Below are 24,872 nucleotides of genomic sequence, written 5' to 3'. Positions count from 1 at the left end.
ATTGAGTCTTGGAAATACTTTTGATGATGTAGGCAAGAAGTGTAACTTCTGTATTTTAATTTTGCCTTGAAATAGTTTCCCAATCCCACACACACACTCAGAAATGACTAGGTAATTATTTTGTGCGAATTAGGCCTATCAGGTCTTGGTTTTTATTATTTCTTTTAACAGTTTCAACTTGTTTCCTTTTTCAAATTTTGCCGGAAATTTTAAATATGCAAATATCGCCTCTAATTTAGGACAGAAAAACTCACTTGTTGCGTAATTCTGAATCACACATACTGTTTTTAATGAAAGGAGAAAAACTGTTGTCTCCTTCAGGAAGGTCCCTGAGCTGCTGCAGCACAACATTTTTTCCCCTTGTAGAAAGATCCTTACTGTCGCATCGATTAAGAAATAATCTCTGATAGGTGCACTGTCCTGGTACTCCAACCCCAAGTTTTATGCATTAGTGGTATTTATTAGATAACCAGCTTACTGGTTAATATATAGAATGCTGTTTAATTCAGTACAGCATAGTGTTTTAGTACAATTTTATGAAGCTTAATGATAAGAATTTTAGTATTAGTTTCTCTCTTCTCTTGCAGCCTTTGAAGGATTGGCTATAATATGTTTCACATTTGTGAAAAGGAAACGTCTGGGCGTCTAAACGTCCTTGTGTGGGTGTTTGACAAAAGCATTTAAAGTGGATAACAGTTCAGCTGCGCAGAATTTTCCACAGCAATGTGAAAGTGCTGCTTAAAACCAGAACTGTTTTTTTTTTAATTATTTATCTTGCATGATTTCAATGGCGGACTCCCAAAAATCAAGTCTCTCGTTATGAACTTTTTTATATCTTGTACTGTGCTGGAATATCACTTACGGTAGTACCCTCTGAGTGATCACTTGTTACATATGCATAGAAGGCTGTTGAGTTGTCCCCGGATTCAATGCCGAAGTTCAGAAAATGGGGTTTCATGTTTCTCCGAATGGAGCCAAAAAGCCATTTAGTTAGAAACGTGTGAAGGGCTTTAGTGCCTGTTATTGTGTTGGGCACAGTGTGAGCAGAGGAGTGGCAGAGACAGCAGTGGTTCTACCTGTTTTAAAAGCCCAGAGGGAAGCATAAGGGCATGAAAGAGATTCTTTGCAAGTTCAATATCCTGAAATCCTTGCATATTCTGGAGCTGCATTTTTCGCTCCTCAAATTGTGCCTTTTAGAGGTGTAATCTATTATTTTCAAATGGTGAAGACGCATGGATTTGTAATTGATGACATTTTTGCAGATATGGTTCCAGCTGTTTTGCAATCCTCATTTCAAAAAACAGTTCTGCTTTTTAATTTTTTTTTTACAGTGACATTTTTTTTGCCATTTAAGCAAGTGTTGTGTGTTTCATATCAAGTATAAGCATTTAAAGTGGCTCAGAATTTCATTAGAACATAAGAAATGGTACAAGCTAGAGAAGGGTATTTGACCTATCTAGCCCTTCTGCTAGTAGCTCATACTTTCCCTGGTATTTTAAGAATACTAATGGCATAAACGACTCCTTCATATGTTCCTTCTTAATTTCAATGTGCTGTCTGCATGATTATAGTGTGTAGGTTCAGAACAGTCAATGACTGTCTTCATGACTTTGTAAATGAGTTGATTTAAACGTGACTGAGCACTGATAGATTTTTAAACGCTGTGGTAAGTTTAGATTTATCTTGTAAAATAGTTTCTAGGATTGTAGACAAAATGCTAGAATAAAAAGTCAAAACCTTCCTTTGAAATATTGTATTAGTGAATAATTTCAGTTGTTAAGGGCAAGAAAATTAATTATATTTATCGGAACCTATGTGCAGCCATTAATTACTTCAAGGGGATGTACAGTAAGTAGGTCTACTAGAATAGTACAACATTTCCAGAGATGGTAGCCCACACAGCTATTTTTTTTGTTTATGCTCCAAAAATCAATCTCTTAACTTTATCTTTTTTAAAGTATTCCAGTAATATAAAGCACTTGAAGTACTTTACAGTACTAACTGTAAAGGACTTTAAAATAATCTTGTTTTTTGTTAATACATTGTTAAATACTGTATTTACCTAGATAACTTTCTATGTTAGTTTTACCCAAATCAGAAACAAACTCGGAATGACAGACAGACAGAGTAATGATCCATCCATCCATTTTCTAACCAAAAACAGACACGCACACGCTGACTCCAGGGCCAGTTTTCCCAGAAGCCAGTTAACCTACCAGTATGGTTTTAGACTGTAGGTAGGAACTGGAGTATCTGGAGGGAACCCACGCAAATACTGGGTAGAACATACAAAAACTCCACACAAACATCACCTCAGGTCCACAATTGAACCCAGGACCCCAACACTGGAGGAAAGCAATACTAGCCCCTGCATCACTGGGCCACCCACTAATAATCCCTAATGGTAAATTATTACCATTATAAAATTATGGTAAAAAAATGAAAGATTACATTTTGCTACATCATAAATGTTCCAAAAAAACAGAACTCAGGAAATCTAAGCAGCTATTTTTATATTCAGAATGGGTCCAGAAAGATGCGAGAAATAATGATAGTGCTGATTTCTCCTTGTGATACTGTAGCCTGTGTATAATATGTATGTCTTGTTATAAGAAATAAAAAAAAACTAAGAAATGAAGCCATTCAACTTAATGAGCCCATTCTTTATTAATACCTAAATGATCCAAGGATCTCATCCAGGCCTTTATTGACAGAATTTAAGTTATTGGCTTCAACATGGATAGGTAGCTCTTTCCTTAAAAGGAAATACCATAAATGGAGTATAGATAACTTCTTGTTTCTTTAAGTAAAATTGGTAGGATACTATTGGGCCCTGGAGATACATCAATCTCCAGTGCTTCTAGAACCTTAAATGCTTCTGCCTCTTCTATGTTATTAATATAAAAATAAGAATTTAGTCCTTCCCTGAGGTACGCTGTTGACTTCTTCCTTAGTGAAACCCTACTTGAAATACTCGATTATTACATGTGCCTAAGCACCTATCTACTAAGCAACTATTGTTCAATTACTTTACTAATATTTCTAATGTGCCTCTTTTCGGTTTTTTTTCAGTTTCCCAGTCAAACAGCCACCTAAAGAAACAGAGGAGTCGAAGCATCTTCAGCACTTTCTTCTGCTGCTTTCGCAACTATAATGTGGAACCACCATCCAGCAACAACAACACAAGCGCCCTCCCTCCACCAGTGGAGGAGAATGGGTCCCTTCCGAAGGTGAGCTCCACAGATTCAAGATAACGCAGCCTTGTCTGGCCACAGACTGTGTCTGATAAAGCAATCATGAGAGGCAGCAGGGTAGACATTTCTAACTTTTAGAATCACAATTTATGATCAGAAAATCATGAATGGTGAATGAATTTTGTTCCGTTGGAATTGCAACGGTGTGGACACTTTAAAATTTTGAAAGCAAAATTTTCTAAAGTGGATTTGCTGGAGCAAATAATTGATTTGACACATTGCACAGCTTCTGTCAAAAGTGTGATGGTCTCCTCGTCTTACAATTTAGATAATACCAAGCATCTCCTCAGCTCCCCCTTAAAATAATGATCCCCCACCTTCACATTTCATGGAACGTATTCTTACAGGAAACTAAGCATGAAAAAATGTGAAATGCTGCAGTACTTCTCTACAGGAATGTCAAAGTATTTTATGGCAGTGCAATAATACAGATGAAAATGTGATTATTATTTTGAATCTGTAAAAAGTTATCACCAGCACACAGCTGTTGTTTCTAGAAACTCAGTATAGTAATTTAGCATTTTTGAGGAGACTTCAAAATGTTTTGAAGTTCGGGTGCGTAGAAAGAGATAAGCACTTTCTGAACCTTATTTCTTGGTGTTATCGCACTTCATCTAAATGAGCTTAACGCATTGGTTGTTTGAATCGACGGATACCCTGGCATGAGATCTCTCCACATTGTTCGTTTAATCTCTCTTTAAAGGGTGACTTCAAAAAAACGTTCTTGAGCCATGCGCCACACAGTACAGGCTCTGCTAGAACAAATAACACTGCCACAGAATAGCATCAGTCATTCACAGGTGGTGATTCAGACATAAAATTAAACGTACGTTATATATATATATTCAGCTTTGTTTTCCAGCTTTCAATGCTTATTAGTTGCAGTAAAACATCAGAAAGCTGCTACACATTTTAAACATCTCTAGTAGTATAATGTGTTTTACTATGGTAGACTGGTTTTCAGTGCCCAGTACGGTCTTCAGTTGACATTTTTTAATTTAAAATTACTGACGTGCTTCTGCTGTATTGAATTTTGTCAAAATACTCGTTATGAAAGTAATTCTACAGCATTAACATTTAACATTAACATGACCCTTGAGTCATCTAATAGCATAGTATTATTATACTCCAATTTGTAATATTATTCATATTCATATTATATTATGTTTGGTCTCAGTGATCTTTTTAATGCTTATTCTGTAATTGTGAAACTTTTAGTAGCTGTAACTTGTTTTTATCTGCATTTACATGGTGAATGAATATTAATTCATTCCAAATGTTGTTGGGGTACAGTGGTTTTATTCATATTAAACTTACTTCCATAACAGAATGCAAAATTTTTCAATTGAAGGTTCAGTCATGAACACAATATAGCGTACTCTAGGTCTGTAAATTTCTAGACCAGACTTTGCTCAACTTTGAAACACAAATATTAATAGTATACATGGAATAGGTCTACAACTATAATGCTACGGCTTCGAACCTCAAGACTGCACACGGGAGAATGAGGAAGTGGTGGCAGACGCCTCTGAGCTGCCCTCTTTCAAGCCTTCGAGTCTGTCACACATCGCAGGCTGCACATTCATGTACAGGAGGTTCAGTGCCAGATGAAGAGAGGCACACCCTCATTACTTTAATGTTCCAAATGGTAAATTTGCGTTGCGGGTAGGAAGAAACACAACACAATATACTACACATTTGATACACCATGAACCCATTAACAAATAACAGATATACATGTATAATGAGACGGAAAATAAATAAAGTAAAATATACAGTCAGTTATTAAAATTGAGCAAGATAATAGCTGTGGGAATAAAAGACTTAGTTTTATTGCATTTGAATCTAGAAAGATTAAATTTGACTGCATCGAAGGTTTCAGGCATCGATCTGTTGCTGACAGCCTAGAGGGTCCTGGTCGACTAATCACACGCTAACCTCAACATAACTCAGCTAACTATGTGTTGCTGCTTAGGGTAACACAGGAGGCCTCAGTTAAAATTTCTTTTACTGTAGATCTGCCACAGTACTGTGAATGTGGAAGATATCCTAGTAGTACTTTTCTAGAACTGACCATTTCACTTTAGCGCCTAAATAATCAATTGAAAAATGTTTCAGAAAATGTGTCCAATTCATAGTGAAAATAAATGTTTTTGTGTCCCACAATGTAAAGACGATGGTTTCTTCAAATAAATTAGAACATGAAATTAATTAGAATTTAATTAATTAGATTTTTTATTTAGATGTTAATTATAAAGGAAAAGCAAATAACCCATGGAAAAAATCTTAAACTTCATGAAACATCATACATTCAAAAATGAATGTCCTGTTTATTCAGGTGCAAAAAGTTATAGTTCTTACACTCTGCAGGTAAATTAAAAAAATATATTTTAGTCTTTATATCAGCTAATGCCCTTAATTCCTGGCACAGTCAGAACAGTTTGATAAACTTTAAAAGAGTTTCCTTATGTTTTATGCTGGTTCAAGCTTGAACAGCAAGTAATGCCTGTAACATGTTTCATCCAGTATGGTATTTACCCATTTGTTTTATAAATAGCTTATAAATTATATCAATTAGTTCAACGAATGTTAGAGTGAGAACAGTACACTCTAAAAAAGGAAAGGTACAGATCTTTTAACATCTGGGGATGGATTGTTGTACAGCATGGTAATTATTTTTAATACTTTTCCTATCATCTCATCTGTTAAACTAATTTAGTACATATATATGTTTTTTATTCCACAAAGAAGGCCTATATATCTTCTGTAATGGGGAACTGCATTAAAGTTACTACTTAAAGTAGACCAAGAGGCAGGTCTTTTCACAAAGTTTTGTGGGAGTCTGGTACAAGCCACCTTGTCATATTATCTAAGACATGACTTTCTTCAAGATGTCTGGGTGAGATCCTTAGATCCATTAGCTTTGAAACCCAAATGAGCAAGATGTTGGAATGGCCTCCTTTGCAGAATGCAACATTTATTCTTTCTTGTTTTTGCCTCTCTCGCTTATGCTGTGTGCATTATAAAGGAAACTGAACTGTTTTACTTGTATTGTTTTTCCATCTCCGGTAAAAAAAATCTGCAATTTCATCTTTAGTTCTCCGAACCAAGAATCGGGTAGTCCTTATTTAGATCAATCATAACATTGTCAAGTGTTGTGGTACTGAAGAAGTATAAAATAAACATGTGTTCGCTGAAGAAATGACTAAATCATGCAGTGTAAAGTCTGGTGAACCTGTAGTGATTCCCTCACTATGCCCAGATTTCAGAATATTTGCAAGCAAACACTTGAATGTGCTTTTCTTCTCTTATACTAAGTAGAGGAACTTAGGGAAGTAGTTTCTGCTGGTGTCAGAGTATGAATTCATACATTTGAATATACTTTATACTTAGCACAAAAAATATAGTTTACAGCACATTCACATTTAGTGCTTACTCAGCAGCAAAGATAATTGGAGTTCATCAAAGTCAAAATCATTCAATAATTTTATTTTTCTAATAGTTTTGTTTTGGGTTTTTCATCCAATATTACTGGACTGTTACACTAAGTAATTAAAAACATTTTAACTTGATTTCAAAATGTTATCAAGCCTAGTTATTTTCAGAGGCTTTTATATACATTATACATGTATAAACCATCGAAGAGCAGACATTATTGAAGTTTAACATAGTTCTCAACTGTCTTACTTTCAGTGACTGTTTCCTCTTCCTGTTATTTTTCGTGCTAGACATAGATGTACATGCTTCACATGGGACCGATACAAAATACAATACTTAAAATACTTTAGTACTAAAAGAATGTGTGATCTGAGCTTTGATAGACTACACCCAAGAAAAATGCATTTAATTGGTCATAAAATCACACAACTGGTTTTGCGATCACATTATTGTCAGTGACTCCGACGCATCTCCATAGAAAGTGAAATACGAAAAGAAAAAACACCAATGTCCCTACTTGCCTGAAAGACTTCAGGAATATACAGTACATGTAATACCAGCATTGTGCTCAGCAAGATGTTGGCTTCTTTCTCAACTCCATAAGATAATGGTATTGACAGGGTGACCCTTCACGTGGAAGAACGTACTATCAAAAAATATCTTGCATATGTGTTACTGTCATATAGCATTTATGCAGCAGTTCGCTCCCCCATGTCTTGGATCGTGTGCAGCTGCTATACACCTACACACACAGGAGCATTGAGTCACTAAGGGATATTCATCCAAAGTTGAGCAGAAATCTTTCTGAGGCTTTCAATTAAAAGGGTGAGGACAGTAAACTGGATTGAAGAGCAGCCCTTTCACTTAGACCTGCAGAGAGTCTGTCCTTTTCTAAATACAAAAAAGAAGGCAGTGTGTTCGAGTCGAGATTAATTTCCAGTTTGGGTAGACTGTCTTGGTGGTGGTGTGCTCTGTTCTGTTGCCAACTGTTTTCTTTCTCTGCCAGTTTGTTTTCCTCTTCCCCTGTTGATTTCATTCTTTTTCTCTGTTTTCATTTCCCAGTGTGACCAGGTGCAGGTCATTCCCATTCCCAGTGTATGTATTATCCTTTCATTCTTTTATTTTTGCATGCTGGTTGTGTTACTGGGGTATAGTGTCTTTTAAAACATGACTTTGCACTCCAAGAATACTGTATAACCATTTGTATTTTAATAATGAGCAGGGTACTCGTTAGAAGTTGAATGTAAATTATTTGAAAAAGTCACTCATATTGCTTTGAGAGTTCAGAAAACAGACAACCCCCAGTAATGTGATGGCAATATTAACAAGAAAATTAGAATCTCCCTGCAATAACCAAGAAGTGCTTCATTGTTGGTGATGCTGGTGTCAGTGGAAGGGTGCTAGCATGATGAACACTGAGATTTAATACAGTTTAAAGACCTTTTTGTATACCCTAGAGATCATGTAAATGGTAGTAATTGGGGTTTGTCCTTCTCCTGAACTTTCAGTATCTGATTAAAGCTGCAGTGTCCCATGTTTTCTCCCCTTTGTCCAAAAAAATAATCAATAGATGCGTTATCTGCCAGAACAAGAATGAAATAAATTTTGTATTTGTATGCTTTCTAAAGCCGCAGCAGATGTGAATGCTAGGCAGGGTTTATAGTAGCAGGTAGTTGGTAATAGCATCTTTTCTGATTCTGAAGTTGAAATTGAGTACTTACAATTTAATTTTAGATCCATTTGTGCACCTGGCCTGACAGGCCAACATCCCATTTCTCATCTCTTGATTCTCACATATTCTTGACCAGGAAAGAGTTTCTCTGCAGTTTCTGTCGTACATGGTTTGAGCTATAGCGGCTGTGGTTAGAAAAATCTGTAGCCATTGGATTAAACTAAAAATGTCCACACCCGTCATTTTGGAAGCCACATTATCTTGTGTATTTGGGTGGTTGGTTATTTTGATCAAAATAAACTTTACGAATAATCAAATAATATTTACTGCATGGATTGTTTCGTAGTTTCTATTTAAAATTAAGCTTGATATTGAAATAATTGCTTTTTTAAGTGTTTTTTTAGTCAGTTTCTTCAAGTTCGTTGAAGCTTCGGACAAATAAGCCTAATTTTATTCTTTATTTACGCAACATTCTGGATTTATTGTTTCCTTTGGGGAAAGAAAAGGTAGACAACTGTAACTGTATAGACAAGAACATCCTTAGGAGTTGATGTTTGTTCAGACCTTTTTGCACCTAAGCCACTTCGTGCTATTCTGCCTATGCACTGCTCTTATTCATCTGTTCTTGTGTTCTTAATTATCTTTTGTTCATATCCATTTCGAAGTCTAGACCTCAGGATTGGCTATATCGCAAAAATAAATGCGTGGGACACTTCATCTTTAAGTGCCGTGTGTGTAATATCAAGAATGTTAAACTGCAAAGCACAATAATAAGCCACTTATTTGAATAAACCTTGAAGTTTATTTTTTCAGGAATTGATATCAAATTCCAACACTGTTTTAAGTTCTTTTTACATGCTGTATCTGTAACCCATCTAATGCCAAAAATACTAAACATGCATGGTAACTGGATGGAACTAAAAAACAAAGCTATACCAAGCACCCAGATTAATTGCATTGTGCTTAAAAATAGTAAAAATCCATGATGGGAAAGAAGGGGATGCATTGCAAGTTGTTTTTAAAACAAGATGCAAAGCAAAGTTGTACAAATTAGGAGCAGGAAATTGAAAAACTATTTACTGAACCAGATAATATTTTTTTTATTGCTCGGGTATAAGCAAAGATCTGGAAACATCTTCTTTTTATGAACTGGCTTTAATCTGAAAGATACAGCTGTTAAAATATTCCCAGTTCACTTTTCTTACTGTCACACAGAACAATGATATTTGAAGAAAAAATATCAGCAGTTTGTGATTTAGTCCTGGGCTGGCAATGTATTTTTTTTTCTCTTAAAATGGAAGATAACATTTTTCTTCTTTTTTTTATTTCACTACTTACAAGTTTTCCCATTTGTTAATCAGCTTGGCTGACCCCTGCTCAGGTACGCTTTCCCGTAGTTGAACAACTTGATGTTTGTCATGCTGTAAACCCCACAGTGCCTGAAAATAGGACTTGTACATTATTTACTCACAACACTGCAAGCTCACAAGTGCTCAGTAAGTTGATGATACACCAATGTCTGAATGGGGATTTCCACTTACAGTCGATTTAAAGGCATAGTCCAGACTTGAACCAGCGACTCCTGGGCTAAAGGGCTTAGTTTGCTCTATGCAAGTGCTTTTCTTGAGTGAGCTAATTGAGTTAGCTGTTGGGGAGCATCTAATGATTGAAATCTGATAATCGATGCAAATAGTCCAGACATTATTACAAAATGTTTAATGCACAGATAAGGTAGTTAATCTTTTTTTTTCCTATTAGAACGTTAAGTATTGCTGGTTAACAGTCATTTGTCAAATAAAATCTTATAATTTGTATGAATCTGCCCTGAGATGTTTAAGCACTACATCAAAATAACACATTTCACAGTGGCAAGGCCAAAGCTGTGAACCTGTCAGACATCCAGTTGAGGCTTATCTGTGCAAAATCCAAACAACCAGTAGTCTGGGGATTCCAGTGTGATTCATTCCTGCTTTTATTGCTGCATTTCAATTCGTCAGTACAGTGTCTTGCAAAGGTATTCACCATCTGCTGTTAATATTACATTTTGATTAATTGTAATGTAGTTTTTTTTTTCCCAATTGAAACTTTTAACAAACAATTTGAATCCTGTTGTAAGCGAAGGAGGTTTAATGACCGCAATATTTACAAAAAGGATATTGGACGAGAAATCCACCAATTGTATATGTGTATATTGTATATGCCCTCTAAATCACCACTTGATGAAAGCTCCCTTGGCTGCCATTTCTGCTGTCAGTATTTCTGGAACGGTCTTTATGAACTTTGCAAAGTTGGGTGGTATAAGTTTGTGTATTCTTCCTGGTAAATTTTCTCTAGTTTTTACAATTTTGTTGGGTATAGCTGATGCAATCGTCTAGTCTCGACTAAATCGAGCCACTCAACATTCACTCTTTTCTTGTCAGACCACTTCAGTATGGCTTTGGCCCTCTGCTTGTTAACAGTGCCTGCTGAAGTGTGAATTTATCATCCAGTTTAGATAGGTGGAGAGGTATTTCCCTAGGTTTTGCCTATACCATCTGTTTTTTTCCTTAATCCTGACAAGTTTCCTAGACCCTGCTGATGAGAACATTGAACATGTTCATTAACATGAAGCTGGCACCAAACAGTTTAATCGCTAGCACGGAGCTGACTGGATGATCTGCTTTGTTGAGCTTGCACTACTTGTAATGCTTTGCATTTAGACCTTCCAAAGTCTAAATTTGTGTTTCATCTAACCATAAAACCTTCTAACAGATGTCTGCATTATTACTCATATGACTTTATTTTTTAATAAAGACTTCTTTCCACTCACTCATACAGATCAGCTTTGTGTAGAAACCAGAATATCATATTAACATTAGAATATTTCTGGTATCACTTATGAACAGTGACTCCTATCTTGGACATAGAACATTGTGTATATTTTAAATTCAATGTTGATTTCACATTAGTAACCATAACCAGTTTTCTGCTTGCTTAACTACTCTGACTGGCAAGACACCCTGATGTAAGTACAGTGTGGATGGCCAGTTCCACCTTTTAGTGATGGACTTCACAGTACTCCAAAGGATAATGGACCTCCCCAATCTGTGACTTCTTAGTGAAATTGTTGAATCAATATCTGAGTTGCTTGAAATTCAATATCTGAATGAATTACACACAAAAACCAATAAACTAATTTTATGACTTTCAAATTCTCTTTGCTATTTGAACTGAATAACGGTTACTGTAGAAACGGGGCTTAATACTTATGTAATTGAGGATCTTCCATTTTCTTCAGAAAATAATCACATATTACCAGCATGTATTAGATTTAGAATCTGGAGTATAGTATGTATGTTCTAAATATGAATTTCTCCTAATTGCAAGCACAGATGGTAACAAAAGGTAGGACTACATGCATTTACATAAACTAACTGTGCATGAGTATTGTTCAGTAAATTCATTATATTAGTTGTGAGAGTGTCCAGCTAGTTAAATTAAACTTTGCTGGTACAGTGCTCAAATTAAAAACTGAATGCAATTAACTCTACAGTTATTAATTACATGACATACAGTATTACAGGCACCACAGTAGTACCCCCAAAAAGCTTTTAAATGAAAACTTTCAGTTAGGTAGTTAAAGGCTTGTTTGGGGGCACTTAACTGGAATTATCCACATGCATTTCATCCATTTCTGGGAAGAACCTCTTATGATGTAAAATGGTCCCTGTAAAAATTCTTTGTGTTAGGTTTTATCACACTGATGTTATAGAGTATGTAATGTAACTAATACTTTTATTTTCTAGTCCTATAATCTAACCTTAAAATTGTCCAAAAAGTACTGAAATAATAATAGGAAAATCTTGTGTCACAGACTCTAGAAACAGGCTCTGTGTACACGTACTGAGAGGCTTTATAAATCCAACAAATGAGTATTTGAAACCGTACTATTTCTTACGTTTTTGATGTTTCTGAATCTGTGTCTGAATAACCCATCTAATGTCAAAAGTACTAAAAGTACAAGTAACTGGATGGGACTAAAATAGACCCTCTTAAAGATTTCATAAATGTGTGTATTATTTAGCATTATTTTGTGTTGTCCACAGTGGAAAGAAATTGTTGTAACTGGTGGAAGAGCGTGAGGTTGAATTGAGAGAGATGAATTAGCTCTCTCCCCGAGGCTGTCCACCTGCCTGCTGGGCAGTGCCGTTTCCCCAGGGCCTTTCTGGATGCCTAACAAACTTGGCGTTTTCATGTAAACCAGCACTGTGTTAAGAACCTCAGTACAGCAAAAAAAACACAGGCTTCAAATACCTGTGTGAAAATGAAAAATTGCACCAACTGTAAAAATGTGAACTCTAGACTAATGAAGACAGACGTAGTCAGTGCCAGCAGCTAATACAACATGGGTTGTTTTTCGTGGTTCTTCATTGGTGGGAATAACCTCCTCAATGTTAGATCGATGAGGATACCATATCATTTAAATCCTTCAACGGCCACAGACTTCAGCACTCTTGTCTGCCCAAAGGGACAAGAAATGCATCCTCTCTTTCCCTCTGTGATGTTTACCAAATCTTGCCGAACCTCCTGAGCTTCCTAGGTCTTTTCTCTTGTTATTTCTTGCCAATTATTTCTTGCAGTGTTGTTAAATGCCATTGACCGGTGGTGGTGGGAAAGCCTCACATCTTTATTGGCAGTGCATTGGTCTAATTTGTACGTTTACCTCTACAGCCTCCAGCTAAATACCTCCTGCCTGAGATGAACATATCCGACTATGGCAAGAAGTGTGTGGTGATTGACTTAGATGAAACTCTGGTACACAGCTCTTTTAAGGTAAATATTATACTCTTTTTATTTGAATTTAAGCACTAGCATGGTTTTTTACTCTTGCCTTCTTTTTACCAGTTTACCTCTTATTTAAATGTTTAACATATTGAATAGAATTTAAACATTTCTTGGCCAGTGTGTCTGAATAATATTATAAGTTAATAATAGTGGTTCAGTACATATATCCTGAAAAGAAGCTACATCACTAACTTCACATTAATCTTCCTATGAGCTCATTGTTAAGCCAGGAATGGCACAGTCCTTCTCCCAAGTTAACCTACACCCAAACCCTCTGTTTAAAACTTGCACCAAGAGCTAGCAGACTGAAGTAATCCATGCCTTGTCTGGCTTTTGCCCATATTGTTTTACATGGGACTGGTGTTGGAAACCATATCCATTTCCTCAAGATCACACTGTTTGAGATCTAAGTGAGGTTTCATCTCCATCCTGACCCAAGACATTAGTGCTTTCACTGCTAAACATCAGTTAGTTCCCTTAAGCACATTGACTGTGAGGTGATTGAACTGAAACCTATATTTAGAAAGGAACTGAGAGTACAGAAAGGCAGGAAAAACCTCAGGGAGTATATAGGTCTACGTGCCTGGAGTGTGGAACTTGCTTCTGCATTCAGTTTTCCTTTTCCTGTACATATGTACAGGTTCTCAATTTTGTTTTAAGTGTGATGAAACATGCAATGCTACATTTTCTCTTATAATATCTAGATTTCAAGCTTTAGGGGTAATATATAGAAGGAATTTTGAATGCTTGATATAATTAGTCTTTTTTTTTTAACGGTGAAAGCTTTTTTTAAGAAAAAGAAACCCTGAAAAAAGTGCTGCTGAATATTGTAATGTAAGCTCTGTTTTTGTTAATGTGGGTTACAGGCCATGTAGGAAGGCCGAGTACTGTGGGATACCATGGGGCCCAATAAGGGAGACACACAAGTCGGCGTTGTGCAGGCAGCCACTGCTCACTTTAGAGGGGTGTGTCTGTCTGGAAACTTACATTTAGAGCAGTTGTTTACATTAAATGAACGGGCGCTTAGATTGGCATTTGTTGTATTGTTCAGATTTTCTTTTATTTTTTCGAAGATTTTCTTCTTGTTTTCCCAACAAGTCAGATTTCACTGACTGGATAATTTAGTTCTCTTTCCTTTTCCCGTATCTTACAGTGTATGTCCACTGTTTTTCTGAATATCAAGGTTAACCAACACTCTTACACAGAAGAGGAATGTAGTTCAGCACAACACTGATAAGGACATATTGCTTTAGAGAAGTAATAAAACAGAAGACAGCCACACCTTGTACCTTAGGAGTGCAACTGGGAAAAAAAGTCACAGTAAAACATTTAAATACTGTTTTTTTCTGTTCTTTTTCTCTCTGTGGTCACGTTTTCCTACCATTCCTGGTAATTGTGTTATCGAGTGGTTTATACTCATTGCCCGTTTTTTTGATTGCTGAACTTCTGTAATAAGAAATTATCCTTTAATTCTACCTCATGGAGTTTTCGTTTTAATTAAAGCTGCACACGTAGAACAATGCTTCATCAAGTGCAAATAGTGAAAAGTGAAATTAAAATGAACTAAAAATCAATATAGTAAGCCTTCGTCACAAACATCTTTAGATTTCCTAGTTGATAGAATATTGTAGCCCGGGCTGGTGGGCTATGTTCCAGTTATTGTGGAGTAAGAATTCAAAACTGATGGTGAAGAGCAAAAGCGCCCTCTCCTGGCTTGTTTTCAGTATCACAGTCTTATTGTGCCTAACGATCGCTGTTCATGCAATAGTCTCTTAAAATGTTTTAGTACTATAGTTTTGTTTCAGTTACTGCATTCCTTAAATGTACTAATTTGAATTATTAATGGTTTAAATTCAGTGAAATTCATTAGCTGTCTGCTTTCTTTGTGAAACTGTATTCAGACAGATTTTGTTGCCTTTAAGCATTTAAAAATGTTTACAGTTCATTATTAATTTCATTTTGTGGTCTCTTTTTATTGTTACACGTATTTTTATCAGACATTTTATATATAATAGGAGGTTAAATCATTATAGTAAAACAGGTAAGACTTATTGCATAGCTGTGTGATACATTTAGCATTTGCATTCTGCAGACTTTTGTAAAAATTCTACTGATGAGGCAAAGAACTGTCATTGTGACAAGTTTCTATGTTATTATAACCAATAATAATGCAAGTTGTTTAATGATAAACATTTGGCTGTTCATTGAAAGATTCAATATTTTTTCTTTTGACCAGATATTTACTGCACCTGAAAAGCCTTAAAGGCTCAAATATAGAATACAAATCTGTATTTTTCATTACCAGTGAGTTAGTTTGTTTTCCAATTAATGCTGCTCCAGTACTATATGTAGAGTACTGTGAAATCATATCTTTTTAGATTGTTTAAATTCTTTCAGTATTCTGAAACTTCAGAGAAAGTTTTACAAGTCTAACATCGCAAATGCATGTGAAGATTCTACAGACCATTGGAACAGGCTTTTGTCTTTATAGAAAGTCAGAATGTACACTCTGTGAAAATACCAAATGGATGTATGCTACACAGTAGTATTAACTAAATATTTCAAAATTTACTTTATATTTTCGCTGTTAAACTTTGTTCTATTTGATTAATCTTTCAGAGAGTCTTCCTTGTTTATATCTTAATTTCTGATTTATATAATGGTTACCTATATTTTCTGATATGTGGAGTTTGAGAAACGTGGAATGTATTTTCATTACCAGAAAACATTACTTCTTTTAATATTACTAATTAATGATGCTTTAAGCTGATGCTTTTAGCAAAAGCAGCTTAGATTTGTCTCAAGTGTAAAAGAATTAGATTTGTACTGGAGCAATTCAAGTGAAGCTCCTTGATGAAGAGTACAACAGCAGTGTCTCCGCTGGGACTTGAACCTGCAACCTTCCAATTAAGAGTCAAGAACTCCACTTACCTTTGATATTTTAAAACATTCTAAACCTTAAATCTAAAGCTTGTAATTATGCCTGCTTCCCATCTGTTACAGAAAGACAGGTATTTTAACTGGGGTATTGGAAACATCACATAAAACACCATGTAAACCCCGGTCACCTCTTTTTAATGGATTTTCATCTAATTATAAAAGAGGTTGATAGTCTTACAAGATGCATATTCCATATAATATATAAATAGGACAAAAGGAGAATGAATGTGGACAGATCGGGATACTTGTGTCTGCTCTCATTTGATTGCCTGTCTCACAACAGTCCTCTCCTGTACGCATTCCCATATTTTTCATCTCAACCTCTTGATATCTTCCCTCATTTTTATTGCTCCTCTTCTGAGGGCCTTTCCATCTTTCTTCCTCTTGACCACAATCCTATTGCCCTGCTCCTCTGCTAAGAAGTACCGTAGTGGTACTCTTGCCTCTTTTCAAAGAATTTGTTTGAAGACCAGCTACTTCGACTTGGAGACTGCAAGACAGTCTGGTCTCACTTTGTAAAGCAATGTTGGGTTGTAATTGTAAATTGCTGTAAGTACGTATAGGTGGGGGATATGGAACTTATTTTCTTCTTTAAACCGTAACTATGATTCATTTATTTATTTTCCTTTGCTGAATTGATAAACATGTAACAATCTGTGCAGCCTGATCAAATGAGAAAAATGTGCGAATCTGAGTTGTGCACCTTCATAAATCTTAGTCCTGTTGCATTCAATACTGGCCCGTGATTTAGCATTTTAGACCTACTCTTCAATCCTTAAGTGCAATGTGTAAGTACATATGGTGTTGAAATTGTTTAAATGATTCTTTCAGAGACAAGTGATGTTTTTGATCTCCTTTCTTGGCAGCCTATTAGTAATGCTGATTTCATCGTTCCTGTGGAAATTGATGGCACAGTTCACCAGGTACTGTAAGAATTCATGGTAATTCCTTGTTAAACACAAGTTAGTTTATTTGGCAAGGTAGTACTTAACATTTTCAGATAAGTACTAGTCTTAGGTTCAAAAGGATTTATATCCATTTGATCTTTCTACACCAATTTCTCCACAACTGGTTTTATAGATCCCCTTTTATGTTGCTGTCAGATAATGTGGGTGGACTCCTGAGACAAAATGTCAGCTACAATAAATGGCAACTGAAATAAAGCAGTGAGTGTAGTTCTTTTATTTATCTGTTATAAATGAAAAATCTAAATTGATGTGGGTCGTTTTGAAGTTTCCTGTCATAGACCACTACTGGAGTTTAAATTTTAGTGAAAAGGTTCATAAATCAAGTGCATTGAAGTCAGGTCCTCACAAGAGTACTGTATGTATTTATTGTCATGTTCAAGAGCAAAATGTTACGTTTTCTGCATTTGCTTTCCTTCCTCTTGGCCATGTTCATAAATGAAAAAGACTGCTCTGTGTTCAGGTTAAAGGCTGTGACCTGGTTCAAGTAATCCAGGATAGGCTGTGTGATCAGAATGGCCTATTCTTGATTACTTGCACTGGGGGGCAGCTGTAACTCTTCAATGAAAAGAACCAGATGAGAATGAAAACTGCTGATGTACAGTCAAGAGAATGCAGAATATCCTCCTGATACTTGAGGTATACTCCATATGTCTCTCTAACAAGGAGCAAAATCATGTCTAAAGTTTCAAAACTTAGTTTTTAACAGAAATCATGGATAATACTCTTTTCCCTGATATGCAATTTTTAAATGTAAACAAATACAAGATGTGGAAGCTATGTTTTGGTTGTTAGAAATGTGTTTTCAGGATGGTGTACAGCATGGTGTACATATGAAGCTCTGGGGTGAAGTTCATACATACAGTACATGCTTTGCTTTGCCCGATTGAGTAACAACAGTGTGTCTTTAATCGCAGGTGTATGTTTTGAAACGGCCGCACGTCGACGAGTTTCTACAGAAGATGGGGGAACTCTTTGAATGTGTCCTCTTCACAGCCAGCCTAGCTAAGGTTTGTGCCTTACATGTCAGTGGGGTGGTCTGTATTTAACCATTGACAAATGAACAATAGAAACGATCCACTGCACATTATTTAACAAAAATCAAATATCGCATTATTTTTAGAGAAAAGAACAATGTATCTTCCCCCTCAGTGGTTGCTGTCTTAATTTTTCCCTTCTTTTCTGTTTCTGTGTCTGCCGGTGTGTGCTTTATCTGCTAATGCATGGGTAAGTGTTTCCATGGTAACAGTGACACATATGAGCCTGCCTCATGATGTAGCCTCCATGCATTGCTCATGATGTCTTTATGTGAGGCTATTAAGTTACCATGGCAATAGTAAGGTATATATGTTAGTCACATGATTTATGTAGGAGGGCAGCAAATTCTTGCAAAAGCAGGTTTTCTGTCAGATAATGCTGAAGTGAATAACTAGCAAGCATTTGTTGCAATCCTAATTGACGGACCAAAAGATTGAAATTTGATGGGCAGCCGCCCACAGTAAACCTTTATTAAAACAGATATTAAAATAGATTTTAATCAGTCAGCTCCTGTCATCACCACTTCACTCTTGCTTTTAAATAAAAATGCCAACTGTAGAAGTGTTTTATACTGGGAAAGCAGACATGTCAGGAGTAAAATGTCATGTATAGATCAAGATTGTGAATCAGCTTCATTGATGGAAAAAGTTGTTGCTTGCTCCTGTTTTTTATATTTCAAGCAAGGGCAGCACACAAAGTTCAAGATCAACAAGAGCTATATCAATCAAAAATATTGTAACTAAATAATGAATTTTAGATCAAAGAAAAATTAGTTCTGTAAACTAAGAATAACTTATAACGATTTCAATAACATACTAGCAGTTAGGAGACAATCCATGTGTTTGTTATGTTAACTGTCATCACAAGTTTAAGATACTGTTTTGAAGTTGCATCTAAGTATTTTTAGTGTTGTTAAAAGATATACAAATATTGATTCTAAATGTATCTTTTGGTCTGATCATTAGTAAGCCATGTGTTTCTTGTAATGGTGTGATATTGTTTTATATATAGCCTAAGACAGCACCTATTTTCAGATTTACAGCAGACTGAATACGCATTCATATTAACCTATATTACTACTTGGAGGAATTGTGTAATACAAGTAGAATACTATTTACAAGGCAGCCTTAGCATTTATTTGCTTTTTAAAACAACAGCTGCTGTAAATTGGCAATATCTTGCTTAAATTAGGCCTTGAGTTGAGGCGGTGCACATCAGTTGTGTTGTATGGCTGTTTTGTCTTTAAGGTTATGCTTCTTTTACGTGCAAAACCCAGAGTTTCATTTAGTTTTATGGGTTTTTGTGCTTGATTAAATTTTTTTTATTTAACTTTTGTGTTGTGTTTTTTTTATCTTACCCCCTGAGCATCACAGAAGAAAAGCTTGAAAAGCATTGAAGGTTTTGAAATCCACATTTTAATACACAATGCCGTTAGTAAAACAAAATCATACAGACCAAGTTAAAAACTCAGTTTGCTTCAAATATAATTAATGTTGAGGGAGCTGACCAATTAAGAACATAAACCTACCCAGATAATTATCACTTGTTTCTTATTTCTGAACATAATGGAAATCAGCATAAACTTTTACATTTTAGCCTGTCATTTGTATATTCAGGGTTAAGGTATATACTGTACATCATTAAATGGAGGGATTGTATGTTTTTGTTCTAAAATACTGAACAGTGTACTGGAAATGGTTCTCTTGCACAGTGAATTATATTTCGGTGTTTATTTTTATGTACTATAGAATTTATATTTAAGAGGAGAATGCAATCTACCCCCTACCCTGTCTTTTCCCAGCTTTCCCTTTGTCTGTCACTGTTATGTCTGTGCTTTTAATGTCTATTAGAATTGTAGTCTTTTCTTTCATTCCAGCTATGTCAATAAACTATGTTTATTCTTTCATTCCAGCTATGTTTTGTAGATGTTTTTTGGTGTGTAGAATGTAATTCTCAGGACCAGGAACATGCATAAATATTACTAAAAAGAGTTTGTATATGTGGGATATTACTCTTATATGTACATAGGTCTGCATATTGTACATATACACGACATCTGGGCTGTCATGTAATAGTACCTGCAAAACCACAGCCTGAATCATCTAATACAGATCCTGTACCAGAAATAAGACAGAATTCTGCAGATCAGAATTGCTGGCCCTGCTTAAGAAATGTAATAATTAAAAAAAACTTAATTTAAAGGGAAAAGAGAATCTGTTAGCTTTTAATAACTGAACCATACCACGGCTATCCACATATGTGGTGGAAAACTCATGAATTTCCAGTTTTATCTAATATTTTCCTCACTTTGTGCCTGACAAATAATTTTTGGGGAAAATGTTCCTGCTTCTTTGAACTTCAATTTTGTTTTTATGACTGTAGGTTTGTCCAGCTAATGGTCTGAAAAATTACACATTTTTATAATCAAGTTTGTCTATTTGTGCTAAATGTTGCAGTTTATTTAGATTTTTTAATTTGTATTATTTTTGTTTCCATTTAGTATGCAGATCCAGTGGCAGATCTGTTGGATCAGTGGGGTGTATTTAGAGCACGGCTTTTCAGAGAATCCTGCGTTTTCCACAGAGGGAACTATGTCAAAGACCTGAGTCGGTTAGGAAGAGAGCTTAGCAAAGTTATAATAGTGGACAACTCTCCTGCTTCATACATCTTCCATCCTGAAAATGCCGTAAGTCTTTTTACTAGTACAACAACTAGTTAAGAGTGTCCTTATTCTTTTTTTTTATTTATTTGTATCCTATCTTAAGGGCAACATGTTAGATCTTTTTTTTTCTGCTGTTTCACCTAATACAAATTATTAAGGTGGCAAAACCACCACAAAAAGGGTGGGAGAATCTCTAAATTTAGCAGTGTCTGATCTAAAAGTTGAGGTTTCTTTTTTGTTATTAATGATTAAATGTCTCTGTACTGTGGAAATTAAGCCCTATTGAATGGATTGCAGGAAATCAAAGATAAACAGTGAAGGTCAGTCCTTTCTTAGAATGTGCTCCTTAGGGCTTATGCATGATGTTCAGCCCTCTTCAATCACTATAAAATAAATTGACAGTGACAGCTAGTGAACTATAATAAGTACGATGGGGCAGCCGTTGTGTAAGCTCTGTATAAACATGGAATTACTAATACTGCTGAAAGGGCGGGAAGAAAAATCAAAACACATTATGTATTTGAGCATCTTCTCTACAGCTGTATGGACTCTGAAATACATGCAAGACAATTTCTATGCTGTTTTCATTGCTTACTTGTCACAGCTCATGTAGATATGGTAAAGGCAGATTTGCACATCACATATGCACAGTGCTCATTTGTACACTTGCCAGTGCTTCATGTGACTGATGACGTAGAACCTGCACAGACAGTAGTGTCAATAGTCGTATAACGTTAAGATTTACTGGAAATGTTGCACAAAATCTTTGTATTCATTGTTTGAATAGCTAATACTGTCTTCATACCAGAGTTGTATTGAAACATGTTGATAACTAATGACAAAAAAACTGAAATGTATACTAATCAATCTTCAGTGTCTGAAGTGAATTTTTAATCACCATTGTTTGTGATAAAAGCAACAACTCTGCAGTTGAGGAGTGAGATAGGACTACCTCCTACTAACCTAAGGAGAATAATAACTAATAAATCACGGCTCCATCAATTGGTATATATTAGGTTTCAAACCACTATGATGTTTATCTACTGTTCTGTAACTTCTGCCTGTCATTTAAATGTTGCCTTTTCTCCTTGACAGGTTCCTGTGCAGTCGTGGTTTGATGATATGACAGACACAGAGCTATTAGATCTGATACCCTTCTTTGAAGGACTGAGCAAAGAGGAGGATGTTTACAGTGTACTTCAGAACTTAAGAGGCAGGTAGCGTCATCTTCAGTGATGTCCCTCAGCACCACATTTGTGAGGGATGAGAGACTGTCAGCTGCCTCCCTGGACTGCCTCTCTCAAGCACAGCTCTTTCACTTGTCCATTCATTGCTTGAAGAGGGGACAGCTGTAAGTTCTCAGTGAAAAGCAATGCTACTCCCTATTCTTCTGGTTTAACCTCTGAGGGAAGGATTTGTAGTGTGCTCGACTTAATAAGGAGCCAGACGTTACATATGGCCAGAATATTTAAAAAAACTTCAGAAGAAAAACCTTCATTTTTTTCTGACACAAGACTTTTACTATCCTGTTTAAGTTCTTTATATTAACCAAAAACATTTTTTGTGAAAGAAAAAAGATGCATTTGGATTTTTTTCTGTTGTTGCTATGCAGGCAGTCTTTTCTTGATCTATCGTAGTATAAATGACTGTGATTTTTTTCTTACTGAATGAAGTGCCTTTTTCGAATGTTTTTATGGGGGAAAAGTTACATTTTGTACGACACATATTTCCAGAGAACTTAACTTTTAATGAATATATGCTTTAAAAGAAGTGGGAGATGAATTTTATAAAGCACTGTTATTTATGCTGAAGATTCATTTTTTTTAACTTGGACACTGGGTCTCCATAATATTCTGATTGCTGTTCTTTTCAATTGGTTAAAGACAAGCCATTATATAGAAGTGATTTTCTTTCTTTAGTTTATTATATGTAGAAATCTTAGTGTTACTATAGCCTTTAATGAAATTAGAGGAATGCATTTGCAATTGTGATGTTTTAAGTTATATTTTATTTTAACTGAAAAGCTTTTAATGTTATATGGTAAAAATGAGGTAACTCCATAGGTGACTGAAAGCGTGCCAATGTAAGTTTTTGTAAGTGATGCCATACACTGGATTGCATTACTGTAAGTGCCAGTTTATAGATGTTTCCCATTAAGATATGTGAGAGATGTAAATTTGGGTAACAGCTGAGCACAAATAGAGAATGTAATGAGCTTATGTATAGTAGGCACAATAACAGTCCAATCTAAATGCCCAGTATTTCTTTTAAAGTAATCTTTTTACTCCTAGTTTTATATTCTGTATGTATTTAGGTTTATAAATCTTCTGATTTTTGAGTTCTAAAACAGTATTTTTTTTTGTTTTAAAAAGCTCTGACTTTAATTTCTCCTGGATAACGGGAGAAAACTACAACACTACATTAAAATCTGACTTTTCACATTGATTTTAATCTGCTGTTGCCGAGTTTTGAACAGTCTTGTTCAAAAGGTAGAAGGGAAGTGTCCTTCTGAAGCTGACAGGCGATATACAATTGCAAATGTATCCTTTCGTTAACTATAAACCCTTAATCGTCTAGATTTTGTTTCATGAGAAGAGCTTGTACAAGCTGGTGAACTGGGATTTTATTTTTTGTTCTGTTTCGATTCATGCTGCTGCTAGCGTACAGTCACCAAATGGAGTTGGCTAATTAAAACTGTTCCTCACCACTGTGCCTAAACCTGGACATACTTACCACCGCTGTATGCTGCAAATCTGGGCAATAAACTCAGAGGACAGACTGATTGATGACATACTCCTGGTTCCTGCACACTTCACAGCTTTTCTTTTTTTTTCTTATTAATTAGTCCATTTTGAATAAGATTTATACCCATGTTGTCCAACAGGTGTTTCTTCCAAAGTGTGTACAGTAAAGCATTTACCTTTCAAGTATTATACATACAGTACTTTAATGAAAAGGATATACAATATATATTTCTAACATATTAAGATGTTCTAAATTGGTTAGTTTTAAGATTTGTGTTCTGATTTGTGAGTGTTCTGAATCCTATGGGATCAATGTATAATAGTTAGCTGTGATAAATTTGTTTTATGCACACACTTGTGGATGGAGCATTCTTCTGCTCTCCCTCCATGTGTACACATTCTGTGCACATACAATACCACAGTACCACCCTTTGCCCAAATACACAGTTTATTTTTCCACATTTTCACATTTCACGTCATCATTTTGAAAATATACCATAAATGCTCAGTATTAAGCTGCCACATTAAAGTTAAAGTTGTGGAATAGAGCACCATAAACACATTTTCCCTTTTCCTATGAATTTTGTCTGCTAATAAAGGGTTTTTAGTTGATCAGTTCTAGGAGTTAATTTTGTATTTAGGTTGTATTTCTGTTTTGTTTTTTTTACCTGAATGTGTACTATATGACAGAGTACAACAATTTTTGGTGACACTGCGAAGACGTGTTTTGAAAATAAGTGGTATATTACCCTATACATGGAAAAAACAGTCTTTTCTGTTCTGTTCAGCTTTTGTCTATACCAGTTTATATTTTTTAAACAAGTGAGCTTTTATTGGGATTCATCTAAACAGATTTGGAGTTTACCCTGTCGGTGAGCAGTACTGTCCCCTCTTGTTTGCAACATATTTTAATTCAAGTGTTAACATGGTTTTGTAGCATATGTCTTTCAGACAATTACAACCTATTAAAACACCTTTTTAAAAACAGGACCTTCAAAAGTTTTCTGTAACTAATAACCTTTGGCTGTACTGAATACATTGCTGAAATAAACTGTCTACTAGCCATTTCACCTGAAGACTGCAATGCCTAGCCTGAATCAATAGCAGTTATTTCTTATTTTTATTGAATTTCCTTGTGAATTGCAGTCAACAAAGTGTAGTACTTTTAAATAACACTTTCATTTGAATAAGTTATGATGGTGTTCATGATAGATTTTTTACAGTTATGAAATGTTGATTGCTGGGTGAATTCATAGTTTTGCTCAACTCCCAGCACAACAAAAACACTGCTTTATTTATTCAATCGAACCATTAAATTTCTACATGTTCCTTTGT

The 24,872-nt window shown here is 35.4% G+C and overlaps 1 protein-coding gene across 2 annotated transcripts in view; it reads left to right on the top strand.

Annotated features, from left to right (window-relative positions):
* ctdspla (CTD small phosphatase like a) overlaps positions 1–24,610 on the top strand; it is a 75,983-nt gene extending 51,373 nt beyond the window's left edge. The window contains exons 2-8 of one of the 2 annotated variants that reach the window (XM_088918380.1): positions 3,073–3,230; positions 7,755–7,787; positions 13,075–13,176; positions 16,995–17,051; positions 18,011–18,103; positions 20,632–20,817; positions 21,889–24,610. In XM_088918380.1, the coding sequence (XP_088774506.1) occupies positions 3,073–3,230; positions 7,755–7,787; positions 13,075–13,176; positions 16,995–17,051; positions 18,011–18,103; positions 20,632–20,817; positions 21,889–22,014 (755 nt within the window). In that variant the 3' untranslated portion in view covers positions 22,015–24,610. The remainder of the gene's footprint in view (positions 1–3,072; positions 3,231–7,754; positions 7,788–13,074; positions 13,177–16,994; positions 17,052–18,010; positions 18,104–20,631; positions 20,818–21,888) is intronic. The other variant, XM_088918381.1, reaches the window with a different exon arrangement.
* The last annotated feature ends 262 nt before the right edge of the window (positions 24,611–24,872 follow it).

The sequence above is a fragment of the Atractosteus spatula genome, chromosome 6 (genome assembly GCF_055471065.1).
Source record: "Atractosteus spatula isolate fAtrSpa1 chromosome 6, fAtrSpa1.hap1, whole genome shotgun sequence".
In the NCBI taxonomy this organism is placed as follows: domain Eukaryota; kingdom Metazoa; phylum Chordata; class Actinopteri; order Semionotiformes; family Lepisosteidae; genus Atractosteus; species Atractosteus spatula.
Note: the sequence above shows the minus strand (reverse complement) of the source record. Positions and strands in the feature narration are given on the sequence as shown.